Here is a 21,301-nt window from a genome sequence, read left to right as displayed (position 1 = left end):
TCACATATGAAAGGCTGTGCTGGAAACAGAAACATTACCAGGGACATACCTCTAAGACCTGGCGCTGTCCCCTCCAGATAAACTTGCTGCCTCTCTCACAGCTGCACTTTCACCAACCCGTTACATTACCAGCCTCCTCTATCCACTAATTGTAGCTCCTGCTCAGAGAGCGGGTTATTAAAATGTAACATATGAGTGGGAAGGCAGCTCTACAGATGCAATTACATATTGCAGTAGGACCATTAGAAGAAACTCTGGATATAAAACTCCAGTTATTATACACAGACCCTATTTTATAATAAACACCTGCCAGCAATGATTCCTCTAAAAACTTTTCCTTTAAATTGCCCCCTTCATCAACAGGCTGGGTTTAGTTTTAATATTAAAAGTGTCCCAAATTTGGCTTGGACCAACAGGGAATATGGTCAATATGAAAACTGTTCTGTAATAGGAATGCTTTTGGGATTACCTTGAACCACTTCCAAATGTCATCCGTAAAGATGACAAAAAAAAAAAAATATGTATATATAACATTTAATAGCAATAGGTATAGATACAAATAAAAAATATATGTATAAAATTAGGCGGAACCAATAATATACAATAACCAATTGTTAGCTATATAGCAGCTCCCAATAGTAGTGCTGGAGACACTACTCAATTAAGATCAACAAAAACCAAATGAGTACATGTATGTATATACACCCAAGGGAGCACTGAATTAATTGATAATAAATTTAATACATACATAACATTGCATATGAATACATCAATAAAATTGAGTTAAAAGATACAATATAACCACTGATGACTGCTAAACTAGTTTCTATAACACTAGTGGATTTCCACAGGATCCTTTGAATGACCTTTTTCAAGCGACTAATATTTGCCAGATCCAGTGTGTAGTATGATTTGCATCCATATAGTATCACCACTCTTAGGGAAATCCTGAGCAAAGGCAAAGTCCCCAGATAGTACAAGTGGTAGGGCAATCTTCTGTGAATCACGTTCCCCGTCTGATAATCAGAATTGCCGCTTGCCAATGTGATGACGTCAGCAGCAGTGGGAGCAACACATCAGTGCCCAGATATGAGAAGAAGTCACAGCTCTTACGGATGCAAAACCTCAGTTTTTTATGCAACACCACAATGTTCAGACAGATCCACTTGTCAAGCAGCCAGTATTAAGTCCACAAACTTGTAGTTTGTGGACTTAATACTGGCTGCCTGACAAGTGGATCTTCTCATATCTGGGCACTGATGTGTTGCTCCCACTGCTGCTGACGTCATCACATTGGCAAGCGGCAATTCTGATTATCAGACGGGGAACGTGATTCACAGAAGATTGCCCTACCACTTGTACTATCTGGGGACTTTGCCTTTGCTCAGGATTTCCCCAAGAGTGGTGAGACAGTATGATTTGCATCAATATAAACACACTGGCTCTGCTAATCAAGTTTCTATACCACTAGTGGATTTCCACAGGATCCTTTGAATGACCTTTTTCAAGCGACTAATATTTGCCAGTCATTAGTGGTTATTTTGTATCTTTTAACTCAATTTTATTGATGTATTCATATGCAATGTTATATATGTATTAAATTTATTATCAATTAATTCAGCGCTCCCTTGGGTGTATATACATATGTACTCTTTTGATTTTTGTTGATACATACAAATATGTGTTTATTCATTATAGACACATTTAATAAGCTTGTAAAACAAGCGCTACCTGTCTTTTACATCATACAAAAGCTTGATGCTAGAAAAACAGATGTAGACATGATGCAAAAAAAACTAAATGCGTCATGTAAAAGTTTGGTTACACTTCCAGTTGGTTAATTAACAGGAACCAAAACTTAACTGACTCATTAAGCTTTATATTAAGCCTGGGGAGGACCATTCCAGAGTTGAATGATAAACGGCCTCTTCCAACCTCCCAGGATGTTGAGTCTACTCAACAGCCACGGGATCCTCTAAGCAGCTGACACATGACTTGAAAGTGAGGGTAAATAACTGATCTACAGCAATAGAGCAGGGCCTGTCTATAAAATTATAGCTAAATGATTTCAGCTTGGAATTTCCACTTTCCAATACATCATTAAGAAATGGAAGCAGGAAAATCTGTTGAATCAAGGCAAAACCCAGAAAAATCTCTGAAAGAACGGATTCTGGTCAGATATGCAAACACTGGAAAAGACCTATAGGATGGGTTAGCGGACAATGGAGTATGGGTGTACAACACAGTGTTGATGCTTACCTACAATACAGAAATGTTTTAGAACAAAGTGCTTTGGCCTACTGGAAATAAGAACAAATTGGACATCAGTTTAGAGAAAAACAGGTGGAACATTTGTAGAAAAGCATTATTTGCCAGCCATTAAGTACGGGATGGGTGTATTATACTTTGGGCTTGTGTGGCAGTCCCAGTTCACACTAGCTAGTTGTTAGGAAGCATGGAATCCCCTAAATATTAACATATGCTAAGAGCTACAGTCCCAGAGTGAGTTTAGAATTTGGTATTTCTGCAAGACAATGAAATAAAACATTTCTCAAACTGAACCATGAAACACAAAAATGTAAGAAAGTTTTGGAATAGCCCTCACAGTCCCCAGACATATTAATGAAACTCTGAAGTGATATTTCTGAGCTACAAAAGTTCTTTAAAGAAGTTTGGGACAAAATTTCTTAGGCAGGAATGGAAAGACACTTTAAATTTAGCTCGATGTGCCGCTGGGTATCGCTGCACTACCAGACTGTACACTTATTGGCCATATATGGTTGTGCCGACATCGCAAGTTTTCCCTTGCACCTCTATGGGGTGAGAAGAAAACTTATGATGCAGGCGGGTGTGATGTGCCATTCTGGTATGGCACATAGCGTCCATCATGTTGAATTGAATTGCCCCCCTTAAGAGAATATTTAGTTAGGCACGATGCCCTAGAGTAGCCTTGTGCAATGTGCTGCTGTGCACACTTCTGAATATTACGGTACAGAAAACGAGGTTAGTTCTTGTATAGCAAAAATAATGATGTTCCAGCAAAATGCGAGAGGCTCCTACGGGACCTCACACTTAATTGAAACTGTCCCTTAGCCAGCTACATTAAACATTTGGAACTACACTACGATTCATGCCAATGGAGATGTTACAAAGAACTGACTGACAGAGGGCCTGATTCAGACCCGTTCGCTATCTGCGTACGCTCGCTGGATGCATATGCAAATTTGTCAAAGTGACGCCACGGGAAGCAATCGCTCGCCAAGGCATAAGCACGCCCACCATGTCTTAGCGAGCGGCCACTTTGTGTATGCGAATGCCAAATCGCACAGGCAGAGCCGCCCACCAGCACCACGTCATCTCCAGGAAGTGTATTAAAACATTGGTACATCGAGCACCATCGGATGTGAACGCAGTGCTTGCGGGAGCTTCACCCTACCACAAGCATTGTGAGGAAATCAGTGTAAAAAAAAAGGCAAGTGACATGTACTATGACGCTGCCTGTTAATTATGCACGCCTCTAAAACGGCGTTGAAACACTCTGGCACGCCTGGGTTCACATCTCCATCCCCCCGTTATTAGTGTCCTGCCCCTGTTACCACCCATAAACGGCCTCTCCTGTCACTTATTACACTGGGCTGTCTTTGCAGGGCGAGCGAGCGGTATGCGATCGCAGTGAGTAGCTTGCGCACGCGCAGAACGAAGCGTGCGCATACGCAGAACATCGGGCCGCTTGCGAGCGCACGCATATAGCGAACGGTCTGAATCAGGCCCAGAGTCCCAAACGTCTGACACATTTGCAATTTCATTTTATTCAATATAGTAACTTCAGAAATGAAGAAGTAATGTTGCACTAATGTGTGCATACATTTGTCATTGTACCCTGCAGGTGTTAATCTTCCATTTTATTTTAATATTTGTACTTAGTCAGTGTCAGCAGAGTCTCAACTATCTTCACTATATGTCTTTATCACACATCATCATCACTGGATGTATGCACAAGTAGCTGTCTGCACGGCACACATTCAGGTTGAGGGCTAGACAATCAATAGTGAAAAGCAACAGCTATTTGCTTACTGTACTGCATGTGAACTCTGATACTATCTCATCCATTTATTTACCTCCAGTCCCCAAGGGACCCATACTGTCGCTCATTGCTGGCACTTGCTGTGGCCTTGAACTCCCGCACATCCAGTGGTACCTGCCAATTTCCATTTCTGGTCTGCTGCTGTTCACTGCCAATTTTAGGTGATAAAACGTCAGTGTTCTCCTGCATTTGATTTGAAGTCAAATCCACATTTCATTTGTTTTAGTAAAGCCATTTAATGCTGGTTAGCCATTTATATCTACATTTCTATTGCTAAGTGTAAGACAGGTACAGAATAAGAGACTGCTGTACAGTAGCTAGTTAGAGAAAATGACTAAAAACGTGATAACAGAAACTCATTCACGAAGAAAAAATAGATGACATGACAAAAAAAGCAAACAAACAAATAAGCGGCTTTGCAATGATTGCAGTAATATTGGCTACAGAATATATATGGCATATTTATAAACTGATGTGTAGGTCCATTTATATCTTAGAAACGGTGGCAGTATTTGCTGGCAGTTAAATACTGAGGGGTGAATGTACTAAGCTGGGCTTTTCAAACTTTAACTCGTTTTTGCTGCTTTCCACAAAAACTGCTGGAATTGACTATCTTCCCTCATGTAGATGGGACGTATTTAGGAATGGGTTAGTAATTGTGGGTCATTATAGCAATACAAGAAAACATTCTAATTTCAGCTGCATATTTGGAGAATTGCTATATATATATATTTTTTAAGTCTGTATGGTAACAAAACGCCCGATTCACGGATTTTCCCAACTGACAGTAGTAGTGTTATTTAGAACAATAACTTGCGCAACAGGATGCACAAGAAGCCCCATAAAGTGAATTAAAAAGCCGCATATTGAAGTTCCTTTCAGACACATTGATAAGAAAACCATTAATGGAGAACATATGACTAGATGAGAATGAGCTTTAGATAAAAATCGCTTTGAACCAATAAAATAAGAATGCCTAGTCAAATACTCTTCTAGAGCTTCACATCTTACATAGTTGTAGTAAAAGCAGCGTAATTTTCAGTGAAAAAGATCCCAAAGCCTTATACAATGTAATAGCAACAATAGAGTATTATGGGTAACCATGCCACCTATTGTTTTTTCTTCTTATGCTCACAAAACGAATTTGCAAAAATTAAATAAAAAAAAAACATTTTACAACATACAGTTCCAAACTACAAAACTTATTAGCATGATCTATTCATTTGCAACTGCTTGGTACAACTCAATACCCCTTTCGCATTTTGTACACGGGTCCATCCCAGGTGGGACCCGATTGAGGCCCCTTTCAGATTGGCGACTCGACCCGGCTTATTGTGGGTCAATGACATCCCCGCCATCACGTGCTTAGTCAGCACTTGGAGAGGAGATCATCTCCAACGGGACCCGGGTCACATCGGCACGGTTTACCCATTCACACGGCACCATGATTTGGGTTGAAACAGTGTTTTCGATCCTGCTCGTTACCCAGGTTGGAATGCCGAGCTGCTCGACTTTGATTATTTCAACTGAGCCCTTTCACACTGAGAAATATCCCAGGTTGCTGTACATTCACATGAAATAAGCCGGGTTATTGCTGACAGTGTGCCTGCCTTACTTCCCCATTTTCTGTGATTCCAGGTCAACTGTTTGTTAAAATCCTTTGGGAAAAAAAAAAAGATGCATTAATTAGTTTTGGCACTTAAGCCCTTGAAATCATGATTTTATCATGTTTCGTATACTTTACTTGTAATGTCAAAAATAAGGACTTTCAACATCACAAAAAAACAAAAACAAAAAAACAAACATGTTTAGATCTTATTTTTGCCTTTAAAGTTAACACATGCATCTAATAATTTCTCATGCTGCCGCCATATGAACAGAATATTCAGCTCAATTCTTAGTATATAATGTATTCTATGTTGTTATGGGATCTTAATTTCTACAACTGCAAATTTAAATTACTTTACCAAAGACATCTAACCCATGGGCAGTGTAATGATTTCTTTTGAAGTGTTGGACTCAAGCCTTTTATTGAAAAGTTTTGTACTGTCAGTAGTGCATCAAAGAAAAAAAAGCCTCACAGTCTTACACACAGATATCATTCATGGAAATGGCTCCATGAGAAAAAGAACCCCTTTTGCCAATGCCCTGATAAAGGCCTGGACAGCATCAATGCTTTGATGCTTTTTTTGGATGGTAAAGCCAGACGAAAGTTAAATGCAGATCAAACAATCATGCTGGAATATTGGGATATAAAGAGAGATTCTTGTTATTTTTGGCAATTACCTTTGATGCTCACTGGTCCTCAGGAAACACCACTTATACATTTAATACAATATAGATGGTTTGCATTAAGCAGTTAAATCCCTAGACAACTCAATGGGAGACTTATTTCAATTTTTGGGAGCAAGATGTTTTTTATTGTCACAAATATAATGCACCAAAATCTTTCAAAACACATTAGAGTAGTGATTTCATCAGCAGATTTGACCTACTCATGGCTATATTTTAATAGTGAATAGAAAACCTCTCTCCAAACCTTGGACTAGAATTTTTAAGCAGCGGTTTTTGCAAGCTGCTGAATTTAATCCCAAGTTTCAAAATGGCAATAATATTAACTGCAAAACAGGTCTGGTTTTGAATTTAATATTATTGTCAGTTTTATTTCGGGGGTTAAACCCACTGATAATTGGTGGCTTGCAGAAGCAAATTATTTAGTAAATCTTGCTCCAGTTTGGAGAGAGATGTAAATAGATAAAAAGCCATGTTTATGTAAGGAGGTTAGTTTTTGTGGTAAAAATCGGATAGAAAGTTCTCTTTTCTAGAACCAATTAATTAAAGATAAAAATATTCTGTAAAATGATTGGGGCTCCAACAGATTGGTAAGAGATTTAATTGTCACCAATCCAGAGAGATAAGGGGCCTGATTCAGACCCACTCGCGAGCGGCTGTCCGCTCGCAAGTGGGTCGATGGTGTGCACTGCGCATGCGCACGACGGAGGGAGCTCCGTCGTGCGCATGCGCGAGACGCGACGAGCGAAGGACTTTCTTTCGCTCGTTGTGTCTGATCAAAGGGGGCGTGCTGTCGATGTTGATTGACAGCACGCCCCCTTTGGTGGGCGTGCCGGGGGCGTACCTCCCAGACGGGGCGTTCCAAAGGGAACGCCTACCGTCATCACTAGTGATGTCAGTGGGAGTGATTTTGGCTCTGATAGAGCCAAAATCACTCCGGGCCTTGCGGTTGAAAAACTCAACCGCAGGCTCCGGCTCGCAGTGGCGATGGTTGCGATGGTCAAGACCATCGCGACCATCAACCTGCACGCTCGTATAGGCTGTGGGTGGTGACCCACAGCTATACGAGCGTCCAGGAGGACGCTCCATTTTTATGGAGGACGGCCCTCATTCAGAGCGAGCGCTCTGCTCAGAGCGTCCGGCTCTGAATGAGGGCCAAGGTCTTTAAATCACCTTTGGCGAATAAATATAATGGACACTTTTCAAACATATATTTTAAATGATATAGGAGTGGTATTGTATCAAGCAACACATTTTGGATGCGATACATCCCGCCATTTACAGCATGCATATTGGCGTTAATAACGTCATTATGCATGTACAATTGCAATTAAAATCACAAAGAACAGGTCTTCCGAAAACAGTTGTAATTTGCGATAGAACACTTCTGGGTTTATGACACACTAGTCTTTCTACGAACGCGTGGCTGTTGGTCAGCGCATGAGTGAGCCGCGGGGGATTCTATTTGATCCATCTCGGGAAATACTTTGCAACGCCACCTATAGCTTTGTAAATGTGGGAAACGTCGTCAAACCTCACAAAACAGCAGTTTTCTGAGTTTTGACCTCATTTTAGTGTTTGTACATCCCACCATAACATGTTAAAAACTATTAATCTTTTGCCAAAAAATTATGGTAAATGACAAAAACAACGTGGAAAAAGAACCTCCTAAAAATACATTACATTTCTACAATGACAACATGAAAACGTGGTAAATATACTAGATTACATAGTATACAAAACAAACCGGTATAATCACAGCATTTGTATAGAGAAGTCAGTGGCTAGAGTTTTTGCTTGATATTACAACCCTCCTCCCCCCCCCCCCAAAAAAAAAAAACCAGGTTAACAAGTGTTCATAATAATAAACATAATACCATCTATGTTGAGCTCACATGGGAACACAAGGTTACCTTTAATGTTGAACTCCTGTATCATCTTAAATCAAGTGACACAATACAACATTCATCAAATGAGTGGTGTCCTGAAAATCATTAGGTGAGTGAGTATGTGAGATTTGTTATCTTGCCACCTATGGCTATAACTCCACAGCTGGAAATAGTGTTCCCTACATACATTGTATTTACAGCCATTTACCAATGAAAAAGTGGAAAAACCAGTTACTCAATTTCTCTTCAATAAATGGTAATTTAATGTGCTACTCATGATCATTGCCCATTGATGTCAGGCTAAAACTACATGGACACCCGCTAATGTCTGCGGCATAAAAGATGCAATAGCACAGAGTAGAACTAAACACAGGTAGTTAATGAATTTGTAGCTGAAAACATTACAGCATGCAATATATACGTGCTATATTATTATATAGTGAATAATAATAATAAATGGCTAAATATACATTTAGGAAAAATAGTGGCCAGAGATAGAAAGAAATTAGTTCTGTGTATCATCCTTTTTCATAAAAAAAAATATAAATAAAAAAATTTGGGGGAAGCAATACAATTGGAGAGGGGTGCCCAATACAATCATCTTGGCGGCATTGTTCAAATGCTTTAGAAGTTACTTTTAACAACAACAGATGTGTATTCTAGCAGATGAAAGAGCCAAAATTGGGGTCGGAGGGGACATACTCTCCCAAGATCTCCACCGAGAAGCTGAATACCATATTTTACAAACATATCAAATGTAAGGGTCAAAACATTGCAATTTATAAATTCAATTATTATGCTCTTCAGGGGAAACACTACAACTTAAATACAAAAATACTCAAAATGTATAAATACTGATCTCTAGAAGGGGTTGAGCACACATGGTAGACATAGCATTTCAGGTAATGTCTCTAAACATGGACATGCCTAAGAGGCTGCATCTTTCATACCTGTTGGCATAACCTCAACAGATCAGATGAGGTTCCCAATAGTTAGAGGTCAGTCAGCACAAGGTTATCCCCTGTGCTGCTAGGCCATGCTTCCTAGATAAGGAAATTATTTTGAACAAAATTCAAAGAAAAGCATTTGTGGAGGGGGGAGGGGGGGGGGGGGGGGAGAAAGAGGATGTTATGAAACAAAGGCACTCCAGATAACTTGACAACTACACCCTTACGAAAAAGTACCATGGTAATTTCCAAATTACCATTAAACCCCATGGAAATTTTGGTCATTTTCCATTGTAGATTTTTATAGGGAGAAATAATTTGATATGGAATGTTATGCGTTTTATCTCTCAATTATTACCAATACAGTAACACACAGGATATAAAATGGTTTAATTATGCCTTAAAGTAGGGGTGCATAAAATAAAGTTCACAGCTGGCAGTTTAATTTGGCCAGCTCCTTCCCTTGTCCACAGAATGAACAGTGCAACTCACATGTTAGGGTCTTGGACAGGTCAGCAACACCTATCAGCTGGGATATGGGAGCTGAAGAAACAGGATTGTGCACTGACAGCTTGGGGGAGGACCTGTGCTGTGGATGTAACCACCACCCCTGCACAGTACAGGGAGGTCGCAGTCAAAGTCAGTAGGGAGTGTTCTTAAGAAAGTTTGCTGTGCCACAGTTCCATTACTCTGCATAGGCACTATAACAAAGCGAAGTAAGTGTTTGCGTATGGGGGGGATCCTGATGGGCATATTTAAATTCTAAAAGCAATTTTGAGGGCCTGACTGCATATAAGGTGCATATGGAGGGGTGTGATGGCATGAAATGGGCTTACAGAGAAGTCTGATGGCAGAAAAGGGACATGTGAAGGAGTAACAGCATAAAAGTGGCAAGTGAAGCAGTCTAAAGGCATAAGAAGGGCATATGGTAGAGTATGATAGCATAAAAGGAACATTTGGAGGGGTGTGATGGCATAAAGAGGGAATGTGGTACATTATCCCATATATTACAGAGCTTCCATCAATTCAAATGTCCTACCATTTCCAGGATAGCTCCAGTAATAATTAAACTCAGAAGAATAACATTACATGGGCAAAAGCATGTAAACTTCTAGTGTATTTGGCCATTTCAGCCTTACCCTTTGCGAATGTTTATAAAATCAAAGAGTCATAGTGAAGCAATAAGAGTTCTTCAAATTTATATCCCACTAGAGCTGCCAACATCAACTGTAAGTGATCCTACTGTGAAGTGGAAATCTCGAGGAGCAACAGCAGCTCAGCCACGAAGCAGGCCACAGAACATCGAACAGGAATGCAGAGTGTTGAAGAGCTCGGCTGCATTAATAATGATAGATTGCTTCTGAATGCAAGGTCTGTAATATTAGTTTGTCAGGAGCTTCATGAAGCTTCATGCATCATATTCCAAGGCCAATTTGCTGAGCTTAAGCCTCAGATCACTATGAAAAACAGCAGCTAGAGTACTAAAAAGTATACCCCTGAACTCTGGAGTGGTCGAAACACATTATCTAGAGTGACTATAACATTTCCCCCCAGGCAGCCTTACAACTATGGGCTTGGCAGATATCACGACAATGCCATCTTCCTGAAAGTTACACTGCCTATTGTAGAATTTGTTGATGGAAAATTGTCCCGGGCTGTTTTTGATGGATTGGCCTGGGCCCCTTCGTTCCAGTGAAAGGAAATTGTAATTCTACAGCATATGACATTCAAGAGAACGGTGTGCTTCCTACTTTTAAAGCAACAGTTTGCACAAAGCAAGGTCCATGAAAAAATGTTATGCCAAGTTTGGTGTGGAGGAACAGAGTCCTGTCTTCAACTGCATCATACACCTTTGGGATGAATTGGAGCCACAGACTGTGGGCTAGGCCTCATCACCCAACATCAGTTACTGACTTCTCTTAGGTTGTTGTGGCTGAATGAATCCGAACCCCTGCAACCATGTTTCATAATCTAGTCTATTATAGTAATAAAGGAGGAGTATGCAAAACCATATAAGTGCCCATGGTTTTGAAACAAGATATTTGCAAGCACATATGGGTGTGATGTTCAGATGTCAACCTACTTTTGGCCATGTATTTCAATCTTTCTTTAATACACAGTCCTAATGGTGCTTAAGCTACACAAAGTGAGCTTCCAAATGGCACAACTACTGCAAAACCATATTAGTGAGCAATTTCATCATGGCGCGCTGAACAGTCGCATCAACATGCAAAGCATACCCACCTGCATTTCAAGAAGGAATACCCCTCATACACTGCACATGGATCATCAGTTGACTGTGTTCAATGATAACAGATCAAATCCATTTTCATTAGATATGGTCACATGTGGTACATTGGTTGGTTAGTTAACCAAAAACCTGTGCGTGGGACTATTGATTGTCGCGATTAGTGTTAATAACTGGTTTACTTCAGTTATGGTTCTTGGCATCCAGAAGGAAGCAAGGGGTGGTTTTTATGGCCTGGCCTAATGGACAAGGTTGTTTGTCTTTTATATTTTTAAGACTTCAGAAGGTGGAGTCTTGCACAGTATTGGTCTAACATCCAGCTTATTTTATACATCTTTCTTTTCAGAAGAAAAAAAAACAAAAACACACAAACACACACACACACACACACACACACACACACACACACACTAGCATCTGCTGCATTTTAAATCAGATGAACATAACCGTTTAAGCCCAAAAGGGGGAGGAAGAGCAAGACAAATCTGGTTCTAGAACATCAAACAGGGTTAGACACAGATAATATGTCACATTCGAACAAGAGGACTTATTTATCTCCAAAACCCATGACTGCCATAAATCCTTGAAGAAAAAAATGTTTTGCCGATGGCAATCTGTAATAGACATGCTGTCTATTCTCACTCCAATCTTCTGTTGGTTAGTTAATTGTTATGTTCTAGCTAATAGGATAGCTCTTTACACACTTTTCAGAGATTTTATGGTACATGAAACCCAATACACCTCACCTTTCATTGTGCCTGAACCTTTACACCAATTTCTGGCCCATTCTAGAATTAAATGGAGTCTATCCATCAGACATGACAATGGAAACCCTCTCAATCTTAGACACATTTTGACTGTAAATAAGAACACCAAGCTCCCTTAGCAGCCTATAAAAGCCCAGCAAATAACTGTAATGTCTGATGCAACATGTTACTTTAGTGTTCAGCCTCAATTACCAAATGATGCAAAATAACTAAAACCAAGCTGTGGCAGAAGAAATATAACTCAAATGGAGTCACAACAGAAAGGCTGAAGCATTTTTCCCTCTTTTGTATGAAATACTTTATATAGATGTAGCACTATTAGGATTAAATACTCCATCATAGATGTCACTTACATCCCCTACCTATATCCATAGGTTCTTGCTATGTAATTCATATTACCGGTCACCATATTTTACATTTCAGTAATCTCATCTGTATCCTCCTTATACTCCTAGTGGCAAAGCTTTATTCCCTAGCAAGCTTTATTCAAGTCAATTACTACACACACCGTTTAGTCACAACAAAAGATATGGTGTAACTCTCTAAGCATATAAATGATGATAAATATGGAATACTGTTTATATATTTACAGTGTGGTAGACCATTATATAAATGCATTTTAATCCTGTATGTTATTATGCAGAATGACAGTTAATTAATTTATTTGGATCATACATATGGCACCTAACAGAAAATACCAAGTTGACGAGATGGCGTAATTTATTTTAATAAGAATTAGAAAGGCAATATGGCCCCTTAGTTGCTAAGTAACCAATTCTCTGTTGAAAAGGGTTACTACTCGTGTATAGGCTTAAATAAGACTGCTTTTGTGAGGGTAGTCACCATTATTTCTCAGTACCAGGGCAACAGACTATTAGATGTATTTTCAAATACAGAAAATCAAACACTAAATTGGCATCACACACAAACATATATATATATATTTATTTATTACACACACACACACACACACACAAACAGGAGCACAATAAACATCAGCCTGAGACAACACGCCATAACGCTGCATTAGAAATTTTAAACTGTTGATTAACACGAATCAAATATTACTGTAAATATTACCACTTATGATACAAACTGATGTTCTAGGTCACTACCTTGTTTATTTGGGTGGCCAAAGGAACTGCCAATGCTTCATCTGAAACACTATGCAACAAATGTTTAAAACTATCTGCAATCAAACAATCCACATTATTTGCTGAAATATTATGCTTACACTGAATAGATAAAAATAGATGAAACACACAGACACACGGAATGAGGTCAGCCTGCCAATGAAAGCCTAATGCAAGAACTCTATGGGTACCTTTTCTCTCCTGGCTTTGTTCTGTCGTTTCCTCTGCTGCAGTTTCCATGGTTGGCTTTATCCCATGCACCAAAAATGCTTTTTAATTCTCCTTCCAAACAAACACTTTCTTCTGTCTTTCTTGCTGTGGATTTGTTCCCCTGCCTCCTATTTACAGCTGCAGTGATTGAGTGCTTCTGTTCTGTACTACACTAGATCACAGTCCTTTCCAAGATGCAGACTTGTCAGCTCCAATTCCGCTCTGCCTACACTGGTCCTCCAAGATTTCTGCCAGAAAACAGTCATACGTCACACAGAATCCCTTTCTAGAAAATGGCCATTCTGTGCTTGATTGTACCCAGACTTGCCGAGAGCTAAATCCAGTGTGAAAAAAAACTGCTGCCACTCCCCCATCATAGTCGACCACTCCTTTTTCCTCTATAGCCCCCCTTGAAAATGCTAATCACTTCTCCTAATTTAAGGATGCACATGTGACACCACCACAGGGAATTTCGGAAAGCAGCAGCAGAAGAGTTCCCGTGTCACTTGGCACTCTGATGTTGGACCATTCCCTAATCAATTGCCTGACTAATGTATTCACTTATCATATGTGCATTTTCCCCAAGGGAATTTTATCATCTCACATTGCATTTTGAAAAGGGTAAATAGTAATAATAACCTGTACAGATTGCATGCTCCTTTTACTTTAAGTATTACTTTGTTGCAAAGGTTTTCTCACAAAAGACTGACATCCTAGCAGCTCAGATTCAATGAGAAATAAAGGAGGGGTGGGATTTATCCTACAAAACATGCTGATTATCTGGGTGCAGGACACACGGGTGTTATAAGTGCTTATCCTTCATCATTACCTGTTCAGGTCTAGGTAAAATTGGTGTGATTATGTCAAAGTGTATGTGAAAGTAAACGGGACATGAACGTGCCAGTCATGTGAAAACTGGACCTGAATTCTCAGAACATGTATAACCATACAGTTCAGAGCATGTAACAATCATACAGTTAGAAAGAAGACAAAGGATGCCCAGTGTGGGGCAAACAGACATGACACGTTCAGGGGGCCCTGATCGTGATAGCTTACAGCCTAGAGTAGGGGTAGGCATTAAGCGGCCCCCCCAGATGTTGTAAAACTACACATTACAGCATGCCCTGCCACCTTTTTTGCTATGTGGCCATGCTAAAAATGTTGCAATGCATGCTGGGATTTGTAGTTCAACAACAGCTGACCACATTATTGACCACCTCTGCCCTAGAGGAAGGTTGCAGAAGGAGGCAGGAGGAGTTGCTGAGACAGGGGTAGGTGGACCAGGTGGTAGGTATAGGCATATTCATAAGTGATGTAGTTAATATGCCGGCGGACGAATAAGGGATGTAGTTAATATGCAGGTGGACGGGAAGCCGGCTGCCGATCTACCGATGCCGGAATCCCGCCGCCCGGCAAAATGCCAATGCAGCAACCCTGAAGCGGTTCAGGATACCAGCGTCGACATACCGACCGCCGGAATACCAAACGAAGGATCCGGGTAAGTATCAGCGTTAGCCCGGGGATGGGGGGTTAGGTTTAGGGACCACCAGGTGAAAATTAGGGTTAGGCACCCCCCCTGGGGAGGTTAAGGGAGGGTTAGGGGAGGCCTAGGTTACTTCCTGACCCTGTCGGGATGCTCACTCATCGGGCTTCTGGCATACCCATTCCTATTTATAATAGGTGCAGGGTGTGCAGTGCACAGGGGTCCTGCAACGCACCCATAGTATACTTGCCTTGTGCCGGCCTTCCTATTATGCAACACTATCTTCCCTGTGACATTTTGGGGAAGATGCACTGCGAAGTGAAAGCAAAGAATATGGCACTGTAGCAGAGCCCTTGCTCTCTTGTGTACATGTGCCATCTTCCTGGATATCACTGAAAATACAGCGCTGCGGAGTTGGAGGGACCTGCTTGCCAGCACAAGGAAATATGTGGGGCTTGGGGTCCCCACTGCTTAGGGGAGCGAGGTTGCTACACACAGACCCCCTCAGGTGTTCATATGGGAGGCAGTCAGAATGCCGAACGCTGGGATTCCGGCAGACAGAATGCCAACGCCGGAATCCCGACACTTGTCAGAATACTGGCGCTCTTATCCAGACCGCCGGAATCCCAAAGGTAAGTACTGGGGAAGAAAGGGTTAGGTTTAGGCACTAGGGGGGGAGGTTAGGTTTACTTACCTGGGGGCGTCATCATTCTACCCTGGTTGGGATGCCGGCATCGAGATTCTAACCCGTTAATACACCCCTTGGTGGTAGGAGATGTATCAGGGGAAGGTGAGGTAAACACACATTTAATTGAAATCTATGCAAGTATTAGTGACCTAAAATTATGTCTATTAAAATACCTACCTTCAAACAGAAGTACCAAATGTTAAAGGCTCAATTGCAAATTCAAAAGAAGCCAGCGGAAGAACTGCAGTATCTCTCTATGCTTCTTTCCACAGCCTGCTAGAATCTAAAGTTCATTTTTCTGGATTTACATAAATGCAGCAGTTTTACTATCAATTTCTCCAATTCAAACCCATTCTACCACCTTTTTTATCCATTTAAGGTATTGTCATTAACATTATTAAAATTCAGCTTTCATCCTTAGCTGTCATTTCATCCAGTACATTGGATAATATCCTCCTCCTGCGTCATAAATATTTACAGTAGTTCTCCAGAGGAAAGTCCTCGCTAATCATTTGTGTCGGGACTGCGTGCAGATAGGGAAACTAAAAGGGATCTTCAGGGAACAAACCCCACAGAAACACACTTCAGCTGTTTTAGTGAGCAATAGATATGAGCGATTTAAATATCTGATATAGGGGAGAGCCCAGGGGGTGAAGTGTATACATTTTACTAAGAATGTCAGCACCAGTAAAGCTGTACAAAGTAAATAAATGGCTAGCATATTACCCTGAAAGCAACATCATGGTTCATGATCGAAGGAATTTCCAATAAAATATGGGGAAGTGAGGGGGGGCGGCAGGTATTAATCCATCAGCCAGGCATAGGAATTTGAAATCTGCACAAAAATACAAAGAGCTAGAATGGAGCATCTATTTCCTGAGCCCAGATGTACTAAGCCTTGGAGAGTGAAAAAGTAGACCGATATTAAGTACCAACCAATCAGCTTCTAACTGTAATTTTTCAAACACAGCCTGTAAAACGACAGTTAGGAGCTGATTGGTTGGCACTTTATCACTCTCCAAGGCTTAGTACATCTCCCCCCTATTGAGGACTTACTCATCTTGCCTCTAAAGGCGGGTATCCACTACCTGATTAAACAGAGCGATTGAACGATAACTATGTGGTTATCATTCAATCGCTTGTTAAACATGCGCAAATCGGGCAGTTTAATGTCAAAAACGACCAGCGATGCGTGCTCACGTGTTTTTGACAGCCATCACCCGAACATGCTGGTCAATCTGCCGATAACGACAGATTGGCCATGTTCGAAGATGAGGGAGGGTGCCTCCAGTGAACGACTGCTCGCTCAGTGTAGGCACAGCACAGACTGTGAAACGACTGCACGATTACAATGTCGTATTCGTGCAGTCGTTTCACAGGGGTCTATTTACTAAGCTGTGTTAGGAGATAAAGTGAACGGGGATAAGGTACCAGCCAATCAGCTCCTAACTGCCGTCACAGGCTGTTTTTGCAAAATCACAGTTACGAGCTGATTGGCTGGTACCTTATCACCATTCACTTGATCTCCTAACACACCGTAGTAAATAGACCCCAAAGTCTGCTAGTGGATATGCACCTTAAAGCTTAAGAAAGGTGGGTAATATAGTTCAGTCAGCAATGTCCTATGCAAGTAAGAATTAAGTAAAGTTTAATACAAGTATTTTGAATGCATTAGCTATTGTGAAAAGTATCAGGGAGAGTACACCTATAGCTAAAGTGGGTATTGAATTTATCCTCTATTCTGACAGCTTTCTGTTTATAGCAGGAGAGTCCATGCAGCACAAATGTGTATTCTAGAACCAAACAGGGGAAGGATGTCCAGTGCAGAGACATGGTAAAGGGCTGTCATGGTTTATAGCAGCTGCTTGTCCTGACCCTTCTACCGTGACTGGTTGATCTTTAATGTATCCACTTCCCACTGTCACCTCATCCCAACCATAGCACACTACCTGTAGTCCCACAATAGTTCCAATCACCAATAGTCACTTTAAAATCTGTGGCTGTTCTGTTTTACCGTAACACATACACTGTCCCCACCAGCTTCAGAAATTTTAGTACACATTTTCTATTAATTGTTCCTCCCACTTTTTAGATTGTGAGCACATTTGGGCAGGGCCAGCTTTCCCTTCTGCTAAATGTCATTGTATCGTGATTCCCGTAATATACAGTGCCAAGTAATAAATTTGGCATTTTGAAAATAACACAATATAAAAAGTTGAAATCCAGCCCCATGCTGTTAGCAAACAGGAATCTTTACCACCCATTCAGGAAATGTCTTACTGCTGTTACATATATTCTGTTAAACAGCAGGAGATTGGAAACAGCACATGGCTCTCAAATTACACTCATTACACAACAATAGTGAGAGACGACCCATATAGAGAATCTTTCTGTAGCTTAACAACCGGCAGAAATAAATGACTGATAAACCATATTACATATCCGCACAGTCACAAACAAGCCATATTGTGAACCAACAGTTTGGCGCAAAGTGGATTTGGATAATGGGTGTGGTATGACTAGTGGACATTCAAAATGTTGACACCAGAATAATGACAGGTTCTGAAAGTTGACAGAATGTTGACATGGACGTCAGGTTGACATTATGTGGGGCAGCCACGAGGGGTGGGTCGGGGATGCCAGTAGGAGGGTCGGAGGTGCCGCGAAGGGGGGGGGGGGGGAGGGGGGGTTGGGGGTGCTGCAAGGGGGAACTTGGACAACAGAAGATGATGGGAGAGGAACAGGAAAGAAGCAGGACTGGCCCAGGAGGAGAAGCACCAGCCCCTGCATGTCAGTGTAAGCCAGTGTTTGACTTGGGAAGGATGTCAATGGGCGGGGCTTCGGCAGGACGACTGATGTAACAGCACAGCAGCTGTTTACAAAGTTTAATATGTGCTAGTGCCCTGTTTTTTTCTGTTCCTGATCCTTGGGGCCTGGTTTGGATCTCCCCCCCTGTCGCCGGGCCTGCCAGCAAAAATACAGGCTAGTTACAACTTTTTTATTGTTCCATTTGCACCACAGAGTGCATTAAAGGGAGTGTCACAGGGATATACAGGCCACATTATCCAAAAAGGCAGTACAGGCGGCCGCCTAGGGACCCGGCCGACGACAGGGGGAAAGGCTATACCAGCTTGTTCAGGCAGCATGGAAGAGGAGGGTGCTGCTGGTAGCTCCACATCAAGGTGAGGGAGTAGGGACTACAGGGGAACCCGTTTGTGCGTGTCACTACATGTGACCCTATCTGCATTTGTGTTTATGTGTTACTACATGTGACCCAGCCTGGATATCTGTGTGCGCATTACATCATGTGATCTTGCCTGTTCACATCACTACATGTGAACCTGCCTGTACACACAGGCAGTCACTAAAAGTGACGGCCTGTGTGTACAAGCCACCTCAGTCGACTCTGCCTATGTGTATAGAGGTGTGTGTGTGTCTTAATATGTAACACTGCTTCTATATAGGTGTCTGGGGGATGTGAAACTAACAACCCCCTCTCCCCTCACCTCCCTCCTTGTCGCCCACAGCTGTAAGTTCATGCCGTCAGGATAGTTCCTGCATGAAGTCTGTCTGAATGGAGGTCCTTCCTGCAACATGCTCGGTCTCTAGTGCAACTGCTATTACAACATACTTGCGATTCCTATGCAACCTTGGTGGAGAATCAGGCAAGTGGAAGAGACAATGGGGGTCGCTGTTGGACAGCATATAAAGGGAAAAGCTGAGACACAGATGACATATCGCGTATGAGGAAAAATATGGTAGTCAGAAAAGGATTGTAGGAAAAAGCTGGTAGACAGGAGGACTTTGAGGGAAAAGTTGGTGGGCAAGGAGCATGTGAGAAAGCTGGTGAGAAGACATATGTGACAGGTATGAGAGAGGAAATCAAGTGGACAGCATGGATCATGTGAGAAAAACGTTGGGAAACAGAGGGCATATGAGAAGAAAGTTGATTGCAGAAGTGCAGAGTGACATGTAAGGGAAAACTTTTGGTAGGGTGGTATGTGAGGTAAAAGCTGGTGAGCAGGGTGGCATTTTAGTGAAAAACTGGCTGGCAAATGTGGATGTGACCAAATAACTAGCAGACAGTGATATGTTAGAAATAAGCTGGTGGGCAGAGGGGCATGTAAATGAAAAACTAATAAGCAGAGATGAATGCGAGAGAAAAGCTGGTGGGCAGAGGGGCATGTGAGAAAATGTTAGAGAGCAGAGGGGCATATAATGGATGAACTGGTGGACAGAGAAGTACTATATGTAAAGGAAAAGGCCTGACCAGGGCCTAGTGAAAGAAAAGTTTGTAAACACGTGTAGGATAAGAAGAGTGAATAGAGTACAGGTAGTATAGTGAAAAAGGGTTGGGAATTGCCATTTTGAGAAAACAGATTGGAAGAGGAGGGGGCTGCAAACAAGAATCTTGCCTAGGGCCCAATGGGGTCTTAATCCGGCTCTAGGGATACTAACCTTACACTCACAGTTTTATGCCATCAAAAAACATGGAGAGCTTGAAAATAATATGCACTTGTAGATTATTTAGTATGTGATTCAGGCTGTACTATTATACTCCACAGAATGGTGATGTACAGTATCTCAGAGCAAAAAAAAATAGCAAATAGATTCGGACAGCCTAGACTGAGAGCAAACAGCTACTATGGGTTACTGCATATTAGCAACTGATCATCATCGTAACAGCAAGTTAAATAATATTTTAAGCAAATATCTAATTATCCTTAGCTATCCAAGTAGAAATCATCATCTCCTTTTCAAATATCTATCGCACAGGTTCTCAAACTCGAACATCAGGACCCCAAACAGTGCGTGTTTTCCAGGTCTCCTCACAAAAACCACAAGTGAAATAAGTAGCTCCATCTATAGAACTTTTAAATTGTGTCAGTGAGTAATGAATACACCTGTGTACCTGCTGGGTGACCTGGAAAACATGGCCTGTGTGGGGTCCCAAGTACCTCATTTTAGAACCACTGATATACCTGAAAGAATACAAGACACTCCCATTTTCCAGTGCAGACAAAACTCAAGAGGGTAATTCTGCTCACTACATTTTGGGCCATTTGGTCACCATGATAGTCACAAGACAGTTCTTCAAAATTATAAATTATTAATAGCAGTACAAAAAGCAACCTCAGGAAAAATGAGAATATATAAACTTGTACTTATAGTCTGCCACCATGATTTATGCATATTTGCCTAGTTTCTCAGAAATGTCTGTAAGACGCCCGAGTTTCAGGGAGTTCTCCCATACTCACTGATGAGTAGACCAGCCTTACGTATCCCATTCACCGTCCCAAGGAAACGGGCAGCAGATCGCATTGTCATGGCACAACCACCCAAGCTGCAGTATTGTGAATCACACTATATTGCAGCAGTGGGTGGTACCATGAGGGGTATAGTGAAAATCAAGCAACACAGGAATTATTTTAAACTAGCTGAAGTACCTGGCAGAGCCAGAGTTTAAATCTTCAAATTATTAAGTTTTATTACGTGATGTCATCCAAATCCATCCAGTGAAAGGCCCAGAACAGGCTTCCTGGGTCAAAGTTCTATCCAG

The 21,301-nt window shown here is 41.4% G+C and overlaps 1 protein-coding gene across 6 annotated transcripts in view; it reads right to left on the bottom strand.

Moving 5' to 3' along the window:
• Positions 1-21,301, bottom strand: part of GPM6B (glycoprotein M6B) — a 128,585-nt gene that overhangs the window by 40,311 nt on the left and 66,973 nt on the right. Inside the window, exons 1-2 of one of the 6 annotated variants that reach the window (XM_088481154.1) lie at positions 13,552-13,919; positions 4,119-4,232 (exon numbers count right to left, since the gene is read on the bottom strand). The exons of 1 other annotated variant lie outside the window; for it this stretch is intronic. In XM_088481154.1, the coding sequence (XP_088337280.1) occupies positions 4,119-4,232; positions 13,552-13,600 (163 nt within the window). In that variant the 5' untranslated portion in view covers positions 13,601-13,919. Of the gene's footprint in view, positions 1-4,118; positions 4,233-13,551; positions 13,920-21,301 lie in introns of those variants that run through there. 4 more of the 6 variants (XM_088481156.1, XM_088481155.1, XM_088481157.1 and 1 more) reach the window with 4 other exon arrangements.

The sequence above is a fragment of the Taudactylus pleione genome, unplaced genomic scaffold, assembly GCF_031769625.1.
Source record: "Taudactylus pleione unplaced genomic scaffold, aTauple2 ptg000265l, whole genome shotgun sequence".
In the NCBI taxonomy this organism is placed as follows: Eukaryota; Metazoa; Chordata; class Amphibia; order Anura; family Myobatrachidae; genus Taudactylus; species Taudactylus pleione.
The sequence above is the reverse complement of the archived record's forward strand: the minus strand, read 5'-3'. Positions and strand labels throughout refer to the sequence as shown.